The sequence below is a fragment of the Bos javanicus genome, chromosome 8 (assembly GCF_032452875.1).
Source record: "Bos javanicus breed banteng chromosome 8, ARS-OSU_banteng_1.0, whole genome shotgun sequence".
Lineage (NCBI taxonomy): Eukaryota > Metazoa > Chordata > Mammalia > Artiodactyla > Bovidae > Bos > Bos javanicus.
The window spans coordinates 10,813,822-10,827,116 of NC_083875.1; the positions used below are offsets into that span (position 1 = coordinate 10,813,822).

General features: G+C 40.8%; 1 protein-coding gene across 4 annotated transcripts in view; it reads left to right on the plus strand.

The window, feature by feature from the left end:
- The first annotated feature begins 1,788 nt into the window (after nt 1-1,788).
- FBXO16 (F-box protein 16) overlaps nt 1,789-13,295 on the plus strand; it is a 63,852-nt gene continuing 52,345 nt past the window's right edge. For 3 of the 4 annotated variants that reach the window (XR_009737933.1, XR_009737934.1, XM_061425052.1), the window contains exons 1-2: nt 2,715-2,802; nt 8,155-8,290. Coding sequence is in view for 2 of the 4 variants with exons in the window: in XM_061425052.1 (XP_061281036.1) it covers nt 8,192-8,290 (99 nt within the window). In the remaining 2 variants the exon portion in view is untranslated. Of the gene's footprint in view, nt 2,803-8,154; nt 8,291-13,295 lie in introns of all 4 variants that reach the window. The other variant, XM_061425051.1, reaches the window with a different exon arrangement.

Consider the following 13,295-nt stretch of genomic DNA (forward strand, 5'->3'; position numbering starts at 1 on the left):
ATGATCTTCATTTTCTGAATGTTGAGCTTTAAGCCAACTTTTTCACTCTCCTCTTTCACTTTCATCAAGAGGCTCTTTAGTTAAATGATAATAAATACTGAGCTTAGACAGTCATAAATATAGTTTAACATCAGAAGATGAGCTATGGGAAATGCATCGTAAAAGAGATATGATATTTTCAATTCATTAATAAATACTAATGAAGTAATACTTTTTTTTAAAAAAGTAATGTTGATCCTTAAGCTGATTCTTATCAAGTCATTGTGTCCTGTGGAGCCAACACTGACTCTACTAAGGGTGAGTGAAGCATCTAAGAGCGTTTATGAAAATCATTGTGGACCTGCTTCAGGTACTTCTAGATCCCTTGTACCTTCAGATCCTCTAGAGATGTGCTGCTGTCACATTTTTATGCAATTTACACATGGTCTTGTGAAAACTGTCAGGCATAGAACATATCTTGGCTCCTAGTGGGAGGTGGGAATGATGTAGAAATTATCACTGAATGTATCAACATGATCACATCTCAGAAATAGACCACTGACTGAAAGAAGCAAACTACAAAGTACGTAAATTATGATAGCTCTTTAAAACAGTCACACTGTTTATGAGGCCAAATGTATATATAATAAGGATAAAAAGTGGACAAGTGGGCAGCACACTAATTTCATGACAGTGGATGCCTCTAGGCAGGCAGGGTGGAAAATGAGATCTGGGCAGCATGTAAAAGAGGCTTCAACTGTTAATCACAAACAGGAAGCAAAATGTTAACATTTTTAAAAATCTCTGCAGGGAGAAAAGGGTGTTTCTTAGGCAAGTCTGTAAATGTTTCTTTATGGTTGAAATGTTTCCTTTAAAAATAATGTTGAGGGACTTCCCTGGTGGTCCAGTAACTAAGATTCCACCCTCCCAATGCAGAGGACCTAGGTTTAATCCCTGGTCTGGGAACTAGTGAAAGACAGGGAAGCCTGGCATGCTGCAGTTCATGGGGTTGCAGAGTCAAACACGACTTAGCAACTGAAGAATAACTGGGAATTAGATCCCATATACTACAACTAAAGATCAAAGATCCTCTGTGCTGCAACTAAGATCCAGTGCAGCCAAATAGGTAAATATTTTTTAAAGGAATTTTTTAAAATTTTAAATAAAAGCAATGTTAAATTTTCAAGTACACTGAGCCAATGTGCTCACTGTGAACACAATGTGAATGGTGTTGTTCAGATTTGGGGCATCAGCAGTCAGACTGATGAAGGGCTGAACAAGGAGAGGTCCAGAGGATGCTAGTTGAGAGGATCAATGAAAGGGACCTTATTTTCAGGGATAAAAATATTCAGATCTAACAGGGATAAAGTGTCAGGCTCTCTTTAACCCCATCTTTCTTTCATTCAATGTTATAACCACCAATAGAAAGTCTTTAATGAGCAGGAACTTCACTGAGACCCAACACTCTCCCATCGAGTTGTTAAAACTGGTCTCTTTCTGGATGAACCCGTTTTGAAACCATCAATGTTAACTGGTAATACATGGTAATTTAATATTACATCTACTTACCTCCCCCAGGCCTCCACCCCTGCAAAAGTCTTTGTTTATTCATCTTACATACAACCTGATCATAAAACATACAACCATACATAAAACCACTAGGCTGGAATTCAGACAACATAAGTTCTGATTTCAATTTGGCCACTTACTGATCCTTTGTCAACTCGAAAGAAAGCAGCAACCTCTGTGAGCTTTACTTTTCATTTTCTTTTTAAATGGGAGATATACGAATGCTGCCTATTTCAAAACAATGAAACAATTTAAACATGGGGTTTACATTTATTTACCTTGGAAGAGAGTACATTTTTATTTTAGGAAACATGAGATAATGAGAAATGTCTTCTTTTTTTATATTTGGTTAGCTGCTGCCCATAAGAACTGTTTTACACTTCGCAGAGGTCCCTTTCGAAATGTTGTTTTTCTCCAGCATTAGTTTATAGTTCTATCACAGTAGTTACTTCTACATTGCATTTTCAAATCCTCCTCATTAGATTTCTTTTTTTATTCTTGTATTCTCACTCTGCCTCTCATTACATGGTAGATGCTCCATAAATTTAATTAATTAAATTAAACCAGATCGTAAAATTTCCCAAATTTGGAGTTATCCTTATTCAGGCATGCCATCTGCTGGTTCCCTGGTGTATCTGTTGGTCGGCCTGAATTCCTTAATCCAATAAATTAAAATTCATGTTGAAGCATTGCTGAGTTTGTGTGTTGGGCAGTTTTCCCACGTTCTTCCACTTCCTGTGTGCAGGTGCTATTCTTTCATTGAACCTCTCCAGAATTGTTTTTCCTGCAACCTTCTTTTACCTGTTGGCCACTCTAAAAACCCGGAGAAATGGAGTTGACGTTTCAGAACCCTGGAGTGACCAGAACGATGTAACTGGGCATACTCAGTAGGTTGGCCTGATTTGGAACACACTTATGGCTTGAATGCGGGCATTTAATGCTGTTTGTTTCAGACTGGCTGCATCTTCGTCCTAGCATTATATTGAGAGATGACAGCCTTTCCCACCCTCTCGGCGCTCACACTTTTCCATTTTATCCGTGTGCCCAATTTTGGAACCAGCCCTCTAGATCTCCCGGCCAATCAAGAGACCACACATTGTTGCCTAAGAGACCCCGGATGCCAGCGGAAAGATTTATAGGTAGTGATTGGACTACTGGAAGGGGGGTGCTAGACAGAGTCACGGAAACAGGAGCTATGGCAACACCAGCGCTAGAGGCTTGAGGAGAAAGACTTGAAGAGAAAGACTTAAAGAGGTGAGAGCAGTGATCACTGCATGAAAAAGATGGAGACTCTTTTGAGAGCTCTTCTCTCAGGTCCTCCTGGGCTTCTCACGAGCCTTGGCAGTGACCCTGGGAATTACATTTTGCTCTGTGTTGTCAGTTAAATTACCAGATGCATCATATATATGAAATTAACAACCAACAAATAATTATTTCTATGCCTATCAGAGCACTAGCTCTTTGCATTGTCTTATAGTTTCTCTTTGTTTCCACCTAGTTGAATATAAGATGAATTCATATTTAAATCTAACCGTACCCTATTTCCTGATCATTTCCTGGTAATCTCTTATTTCCTCCTCTGATGATACTGCAGTGTACAATGGGTGAGCTGTGTGTTAGTGGAGAAATTAAACCGTGTTCTGCTCTGTAAATGCCAAATAAAAACCCGATTATCCTGAGTCTAACCCCAATGCTCGGTTCCTAATGTTGAGTTGTACCTTCTTTGCCACTAGCTTTAATCCTTAAACCACCTCACCTCCACTATTGTGTTCATTCGTTCGGCTGATTTAGACAAGTATTTATTGAGCACCTACTGTGTACTACTGAGATTAGGATTCAGGTGAGCACATTCAGAAAACCACATTAGCAAAGATGCACCAATTTTTGTACCACATTCTCTGATCTGAAGTTCAGTGTGTCTGTACAGATAGAGCATGAAGGGAGAGAGAGGAAGATGAGCCGAAAAGGTAGGTGTGGGTAAATTCATGGTGTACCTAGATTAGCGTGCTAAGGATTCTGTAGCCATTATCGAGTCTCTGAAGGTTTTCGAGCTGAAAAATGACTAACAGACCTTTTAAAAAATACTTCCCTGAGTAGAGTAGTGGTTAGCCAAAGCTGGAGAGTAGGGAAATGTGGAGATATGGATCAAAGGGTACAAACCTTCAGTTATAAAATGAATAAGTTCTAGAGACCTTATGTACAGCAGAGTGACTATGTGGTGATGGTGGTGGTAGTTTAGTCGCTAAGTTGTGTCCCACTCTTGCAACCCCATGGACTGTAGCCCACCAGGTTCCTCTGTCCATGGGATTCTCCAGGCAAGAATACTGGAATGGGTTGCCATTTCCTTCTCCAGGGGATCTTCCTGCCCAGGGATCATGGCGACTATAGTTAATAGTAATATATTAAATACTTGAAATTTTCTAGAAGAGTAGATCTCAAGGGTAATCACACACACAGAAGCACACACATGCACACACATGCACACGTGCACACACACCCATACATGCACACACACACACAGTAACTATGGGAGGTGATGGATATGTTACATAGTTTGATTGTGGTAAGCATTCCACAATGTGTACATATATTAAAACATCACCTTAAATATATACATTTTTATTTGTTAAAAAAAACCCTCTTGTGGTAGACTGTAATCTCCATTATAGTCAAGACTTGTCTTTATAGCTCTAATACAGACCTAATAGATCTTTAGTGAAGTTGTGCAATGGTAACAGTGTGAAGAATGGCTTTGAAGATGGGATTGGAGGTGTGTAACCACTGGAACTTTACCAGAGGACCTATCCTTGCCTTTAAGCATGACACTAGAAGCACACACTGGGGGTAAGGGCCATAAGCCCTTTTTCTTCCCCTTTATCCAAAGAAAAATTAAAGGGGAACATACAAGGACAGCCATTAAGGGGGAAAGAGGTCATGAAAAAACAACAGCAAGGTTTGTATGTAGAAGGAGGGAAGGCAACTTGCTTTGTCTTGTTATTTTTTTGTATGTTGTATGAAAGCGTCTGAGTGGTCTATTCTGTGAACCAGTGTGGGCATGCAGATAGGCACACTGCCCGTCTTCTAGAAAGGACAGAGGAAAAAACTGTAAAAGGATAATGACCAAAACTAGGGCAGGATACCTCCATTTGCCTGCTTCAATAAGACTATTATCCGGAGGGCTCTTTTTCTCAGCCAGGCCCATCTCCTGAAAACCAAACTTGATTCAAGTTGATTTGAAAAAAAACCTATTTCAAATAATTTCTAGCTCTGAAGAACCAGGAAGAAAAAAAAAAAAAACAACAATGCAAAACCTTAGGGAGGCCCTGGAAAAGCTACTTTGTCCTAATCAGAAATCGTGCTTAGAATCAGATTGTTTTCTACTCAAACTGGGAAAAGAGAGTTTCTAAGCTTACAGCTGGAGAAGGCAATGGCAACCCACTCCAGTACTCTTGCCTGGAAACTCCCATGGATGGAGGAGCCTGATAGGCTGCAGTCCATGGGTTCTCAAAGAGTTACATACGACTGAGCGACTTCACTTTCACTTTTCATTTTCACACATTGGAGAAGGAAATGACAACCCACTCCAGCGTTCTTGCCTGGAGAATCCCAGGGATGCAGGAGCCTGGTGGGTTGCTGTCTATGCGGTTGCTCAGAGTCGGACATGACTGAAGCAACTTAGCAGCAGCAGCTTACAACAGAAGTTTTTAACCTGGTGTAAGCAAAATGTAATGTTAATATGCATTTTTTAAGGAGAAGACTCACAGTTTTCATCATATCCTGAAAGAGTTTTATGGCCCTGAAAAAAAAATAAAAGATTAAAAACAATTGGTTTAGGGAATTCCCTGGCCGTCCAGTGGTTAGGACTCTGTAGTTTCATTGCTGAAGGCCAGGGTCAATCCCTGGTTGGGGAACTAAGATTCTGCAAGCCGAGTGGCTCAGCCTAAACAAATAAATAAAATTAAAAAAAAATAAAAACACAAAATTTCAATCCGTTTAATAGAAGAAAGATCAAACATGCATAAATAGCAATAAAAAAGGAAATATATGATTTTTAACTGTGCAGATCTAGACTCAGTGATCGTGCTTTATGTATTTGCCTGCTCATGTGTATTTTTATAGCAGCCAATTAATAATACTGTAATGAAATCATTTCTTACACCTTTGAAACTTAGCTGTTAGGAGCTAAGAATGTGAGGGCTCATCTGAACCTCCTTAATTCCCCCTTATTCCAGTGGAATGGTATCAGCAGGCAACTGCAGGAAGATATTATCTATGGTTTAAAACCCTGAGGTTTTAAAACATTGGCTTTATCTTCAGCTCTGATTTAAGCCTGAGAGGGAATATTACATGTTAAGTGAGAGTCACAAAATTTCAGCTCTAGCATTTGGGGGAATTGTCTGTAAGTCAAAAACTAATGGTTTTTTTAATTTAAAAAATATTTATTTTTATTTATTTGTTTGGCTGTGCCAGGTTAGTTGTGGCATGTGGGATCAAAAAATTGTCCAAGTGAATTCTCTGGTGGTCCAGAGGTCCTGGGTTCTATCCCTGGTCAGGGAACTAGATCCCACATGCCCTAATGAAGACCTGGCTCAGCCAGATAAATAAATAAAAATAAATATTTTTTAAAAGTTGTCTTATATTTGCTGCTATAATTTTTGGAGCCCTGGGTCAGCAGACAAATCCTGTGCAGTCCCCAACTCAGCACCACTGCTTTGGATGTGAAACATACCCTGAGAGGAAGAAGGCACAAAAAACAGAAACACTGAGGATATATAGTGAAAATGCCATCCATCTGCTTTCAGTATTTTTCACCTTAAAATATTTTGTTGGGCCCCCTTCAAGGACAGGCTTTGAAGAACTCTGTAAATAACAAGAAGTTCTAAGAAAGTCTATGGTAATGCTATTTTTTTTTTAACTTTTAATTTTGTATTGGAGTATAACCAATTAACAGTGTTGTGGTCGTTTCACATAAACAATGAAGGGTCTCACCCATACATATACATGTGTCCATTCTCCCCCAGACTCCCCTCCAGGCAGACTGCCATTGAGCACGGTTCCCTGTGCTGTATCGTGGGTTCCTGTAGGTTATCCACTTTAAATATGGCAGTGTGTACCTGTCCAAGTCAATCCTAAAGGAAATCAGTCCTGAATATTCATTGGAGGGACTGATACTGAAGCTGAAGCTCCAATACTTTGGCCACTTGTAGGAAGCCCCTACAAGAGGAGTCTAAGAACAGCTTAACAGTCTACTACTCAGAGCATCTACGGTACTTTGAATGATCACCGTGGCTGTAAAGCAAGGCTAAGCCAGCATCAGTTACCTGGCCTAGCTTAGTCTCATGACTGGGCAAGGGGAGGCCACCTTGATTAACCAACCCAGCAGACCCTAAACACTGAGGGAAAAGTAATCCCTTATGGAAATTAGAGTGCTTTAATCTAATGAAGGCAGACATAGGGACTTCCCTGGCTGTCCAGTGGTTAGAATTGGATCATAAAGAAGGTTGAGCATTGAAAAATTGATGCTTTTTAATTGTGGTACTGGAGACCTTTGAGACTCCCTTGGACAGCATGGAGATCAAATGAGTCAATCCTAAAGGAAATCAACCCTGAATATTTATTGGAAGGACTGATGCTGCAGCTGAAGCTCCAATACTTTGGCCACCTGATGTGAAGAGCTGACTCCTTGGAAAAGACCTTGATGCTGGGAAAGACTGAGGGCAAGAGGAGAAGGGAGGCAAGAGAGGATGAGATGGTTGGATGGTATCACCAACTCAATGGACATGAGTTTGAGCAAACTCTGGGAGATAGTGAAAGACAGGGAAGCCTGGTGTACTTCAGTCCATGGAGTTGCAAAGAGCTGGACACAACTTAGTGACTGAACAGCAACAGTCATGGTTAAGACTCAATGTTTTCAATACAAGGGATGTGAGTTCCATCTCTGATTGGGGAACTAAGATCCCACATGCCGTGAGACCACAAAAATGAAGGCAGATATATACAGTACTGGGCATCGAAAACCAGTGTATTTTCCCCAATAAACCCAAATCTGTCCATATGTAAATTCTTGGCCTTGTCCATTGTACCATTATACTTCTTAAATATGGTAGCAAGCTAGGGCCCTTGTTAGCTAGATGTCAGAAAGGTAAGAGAGGAAGAAGGAGGTCACAAGGGACAAAGATGGAGTAGTTCAGATTGCACTGTGATTTTATTAATACTCCTCTCTGACCAATATGGTATGTTCTTAGCTAAGAGTGATTCTGATTTTTCCCCCTTGATCCAATGAAAATCAAACAGAGTTCAACAGACCTGGGTCTGATTCCCTGTTTCACCACCTACTGTCTGTATAACTCTGGGCAAAGCGTGTAACTTCAGTGAGCCTCATTTTCTTCATCTGTAAAATAATCTAAAACCCACCACTTTACCGTATTGTTATGGGTTTTAATTGAGCAAACCTGTTAAGTGCCTGACATAGAAAATGCTCCCAGTAAATGTTACTCTCCCCCTCGTCCCTCGTACACCAGGCTTTAGTCCCAGTGTACTAAAAAAGATTATATGGTATTAGTATTTTTAGTATTCTGAAGATCGTATGATTCATTTCTTCTGCAGGTGTAGTTTTTCTTACAGAAGAATATCCAGTTGTTTCATGATGGCATTTGCACCTCCAAAAAACACAGATGGTCCCAAAATGCAGACAAAGATGAGTACCTGGACACCCCTAAACCATCAGCTTTTGAATGACCGGGTGAGTAATAAGAACTATTTTATTAGTTGAAATCATGCTTTAAAGGGAAAAAAAGCATTAAAAATTTGGTAGTCAAAACATGAACAGGAATTGCTTAGGATTGTGTAGTGGATAAAAAAAATGAAGGATTTCTTCAAAATTTTAATTGAAATAAATTTAGAACAAAAAGAAAACTTTAATTGAGCCCCAGTTACATGGCCAGAGTTGGCAAGAGATACAGAGTTCCTGCTTAGAAAGAAAAATCTTACGGACTTCCCTGGTTGTCTAGGGGCTAAGACTCTGCTCCCAGGGCTGGGGCCCAGGTTCGATCACTGGCCAGAGAATTCAGTCCCACATACTGCAACTAAAGACCTTGTGTGCTGCAACTAAGACCCAGGGCAGCCAAATAAATAAATATTTTTTAAAAGAATTAGGAGATGAGAAGGCCAGGAAGGAGTGTCTACCAGCTCCCCTTCACCTCCATATCCATTGGTTTTCAGGTTCTGAGTCTTCCTCCTAGGTCTCTTCATCCAGACCCCTCTTCTCCTTTGACTTGTGCACATCCAGCTCCATGTTCTCAGTTCACACACTCACCCTCCTTCACCTGGCACATTGCAGTAACCCCTCAGCTGGTTTCACTGTCTCTAATCCATCCTCTATTCTAAACGATCTTTCTAAAATACCAAACTAATCCTATGAAGCAAAACCGATAACAGACTGCTCCCAAGGATAAATTCCACCCTACCCCCCATGCACAGCACTGAGGACCCGTCATGTGTGTTAGTCACTGAGTTGTGTCCGACTCTTAGAGACCCCACGGACTATAGCCAGCCAGGCTCCTCTGTCTGTGGGATTCTCTGGGCAAGAATACTGGAGTAGGTTGCCATGACCTCCTCCAAGGGATCTTCATGAACCCACGGTTTGATCCTTGGGTTGATTTATATCGACCTTTATATGCAGGTCTTTATATCACCTGCATTAGCAGGTGAGTTTTCTTTTTTAAATTTATTTGGCTGCAATTTTTGTTGAAGCATGTGAATCCTTAGTTGCAGCATGTGGGATCTAGTTCCCTGACCAGAAATCAAACCCAGGCCCCCTGCATTGGGAGCATGGAGTCTTAGCCCCTGGGCCACCAGGAAGTCCCAGCAGGTGAGTTCCTTAACACTGGCGCCACCTGGGAAGCCTGAATAGCTTTTGTCAAATTTTATGAGAATTTCTAGGGAATTCCCTGGTGGCCCAGTGGCTCAGAGTCTGTGCTCCCAATGCAGGGGGCCTGGGTTCCATCTGTGTTCAGGAAACTAGATCCTACATGCTGCAAGAGTTTGCATGCTGCAGCTAAAGAACCCACATGGCACAACTAAGACCCAGTGCAGTCAAATAAATAAAAATGTTTAAAAATTTCATGATAATTTCTAGATGAGCAATGATGAGAGAAATAACCATTTCTATTAGAAATGATATTTATTTTGTGGTTCAGAACTCACATTTTATTCCCTCCCTCATTTTTATTTTGGTTTAGTTAGGTTCTAGTTTGTAGTAAAAGTATTTTCAAAAATCTTAGCCTGCCATATATAAAACAGATAGGCAATGGGAATTTGCTGTAAGGCTCAGGAAACTCAAACAGGGGCTCTGTATCAACCTGGAGGGGTGGGATGGGGAGGGAAATGGGAGGGAGGTTCAAAAGGGAGTGGGTATATGTATACCTGTGGCTGATTCATGTTGAGATTTGACAGAAAACAACAAAATTCTGAAAAACAAAATCCTTCAATAAAAAAATAATTAAAATTTTAAAAACTGTCAAATTACTATGTTGTACACCTGAAACTACCATTATATTATATGTCAATTATAATTCAATAAAAAATATAATATCCAAAAAAATCTTGGCCCGTGTATATACCCATAAGTATGTGAATGAATGTATCAATACTTAGACACACACATGGAATTTGCATATATATACAGCAAACTGTTAATAGTGTGTGCACATGTGCTCAGTCTTGTCCGACTGTTTGCAACTCCATAGACTGTAGCCCTCCAGGCTCCTCTGTCCATGGAATTTTCCAGGCAAGAATATTTAGAGTGGGTTGCCATGCCCTCTTCCAGGGAATCTTCCCATCCCAGGGATTAAACCCATGTCTCTTTATGTCTCCTGAATTGGCAGGTGGGTTCTTTATCAGTTGAGCCACCAGAGAAGCCCAACTATCAATAGTGGTTTCCCCTAAAAAGTTGGACAACATGTAAGAGTAGGAGGGAAGTCTGCTAGAAGAGAGAGTGTTTGTTTTTTACTGTATACAGTGCAATGATATTTAACAATTAAAAAATATATATAAGTAAAAGCGAGCAAAGAACAATAATGCTGAGAATTGAAAAACACAGGTTCCAGATCAGCTGCACTAAATAATCTCCTGCTTGACTTCAGCAAGTCTCTTATGCCTCTGTCTCTACTACCTGCCTTTGGAAATTGAGTGGCTTGGATCACTTCAGTTGAGTTCAGTCACTCAGTCGTGTCCGACTCTTTGTGACCCCATGAATCACAGCACGCCAGGCCTCCCTGTCCATCACCAACTCCCGGAGTTCACTCAAACTCATGTCCATCAAGTCGGTGATGCCATCCAGCCATCTTATCCTCTGTCGTCCCCTTCTCCTCCTGCCCCCAATCCCTCCCACCATCAGAGTCTTTTCCAATGAGTCAACTCTTCGCATGAGGTGGCCAAAGTACTGGAGTTTCAGCTTTAGCATCATTCCTTCCAAATACCCAGGACTGACCTCCTTTAGGATGGACTGGTTGGCTCTCCTTGCAGTCCAAGGCACTCTCAAGAGTCTTCTCCAACACCACAGTTCAAAAGCATCAATTCTTCGGTGCTCAGCTTTCTTCACAGTCCAACTCTCACATCCATACATGACCACTGGAAAAACCATAGCCTTGACTAGATGGACCTTTTTTAGCAAAGTAATGTCTCTGCTTTTGAATATGCTATCTAGGTTGGTCATAACTTTCCTTCCAAGGAGTAAGCGTCTTTTGATTTCATGGCTGCAATCACCATCTGCCGTGATTTTGGAGCCCCAAAAAATAAAGTCTGACACTGTTTCCACTGTTTCCCCATCTATTTCCCATGAAGTGATGGGACCAGATGCCATAATCTTCGTTTTCTGAATGTTGAGCTTCAAGCCAACTTCTTTCACTTTCATCAAGAGGCTTTTTTCCTCTTCAATTTCTGCCATAAGGGCGGTGTCATCTGCATATATGAGGTTTGATATTTCTCCCGGCAATCTTGATTCCAGCTTGTGCTTCTTCTAGCCCAGTGTTTCTCATGATGTACTCTGCATATAAGTTAAATAAGCAGGGTGACAATATACAGCCTTGATGTACTCCTTTTCCTATTTGGAACCAGTCTGTTATTCCATGTCCAGTTCTAACTGTTGCTTCCTGACCTGCATATAGGTTTCTCAAGAGGCAGGTCAGGTGGTCTGGTATTCCCAGCTCTTTCAGAATTTTCCGCAGTTTATTGTGATCCACACAGTCAAAGGCTTTGGCATAGTCAATAAAGTAGAAATAGATGTTTTTCTGGAGCTCTCTTGCTTTTTCCATGATCCAGCGGATGTTGGCAATTTGGTTCTTCTGCCTTTCCTAAAACCAGCTTGAACATCTGGAAGTTCATGGTTCACGTATTGCTGAAGCCTGGCTTGGAGAATTTTGAGCATTACTTTACTAGCGTGTGAGATGAGTGCAATTGTACATTAGTTTGAGCATTCTTTGGCATTGCCTTTCTTTGGGATTGGAATGAAAACTGACCTTTTCCAGTCCTGTGGCCACTGCTGAGTTTTCCAAATTTGCTGGTATATTGAGTGCAGCACTTTCACAGCATCATCTTTCAGGATTTGAAATAGCTCCACTGGGATTCCATCACCTCCACTAGCTTTGTTCATAGTGATGCTTTCTAAGGCCCACTTGACTTCACATTCCAGGATGTCTGGCCCTAGGTGAGTGATCACACCATCGTGATTATCTGGGTCATGAAGATCTTTTTGTGCAGTTCTTCTGTGTATTCTTGCCACCTCTTCTTAATATCTTCTGCTTCTGTTAGGTCCATACCATTTCTGTCCTTTATTGAGCCCATCTTTGCATGAAATGTTCCCTTGGTATCTCTAATTTTCTTGAAGAGATCTCTAGTCTTTCCCATTCTGTTGTTTTCCACTATTTCTTTTCATTGATTGCTGAGGAAGGCTTTCTTATCTCTTCTTGCTATTCTTTGGAACTCTGCATTCAGATGCTTATATCTTTCCTTTTCTACTTTGCTTTTGCTTCTCTTCTTTTCACACTTATTTGTAAGCCCTCCCCAGACAGCCATTTTGCTTTTTTGCATTTCTTTTCCATGGGAATGGTCTTGATCCCTGTCTCCTGTACAATGTCACGAACCTCTGTCCATAGTTCATCAGGCACTCTATCAGATCTAGTCCCTTAAATCTATTTCTCACTTCCATTGTATAATCATAAGGGATTTGATTTAGGTCATACCTGAGATGACCTCAGAGGTCCCTTCCAGGTCTCATATTCTGACTGTGTGAAAGGGGTTAAAAATAGATGCCCAAGTTTACAGTTGAGCAGACCGTGCCCATACGATAATTTCAAGGGCTTTTCTACACTTCTGCAGCAGGGTATTGGCCAATGATCAGCATAATTTTGAGGTCTTCTTTTTTTGTTTTGGCCACACTGCACGGCATATGGGATTTTAGTTTGCTGGCCAGGGATGGAACCCAGGCACCCTGCATTGCAAGCACAGAGTCTTAAACACTGTACCACTAGGGAAGTCCCTGGTTTTTGTTTTAATTTTGCCTTTTTTCTATTCTGTAGTAAAATGAGAAATATGAAACTGTTTCAGTCTAAAATAAACCTCATAGGAGTTTAACTTCACAAGAGGCTTTAAGCAGAGAGATTGAATTCAAATGTAGATGCCAAAATTATAGCATCATCAGATTACAAGATAATTCAAGCCTTGTGAAAACGTTGAGAGGAGGAATGTTT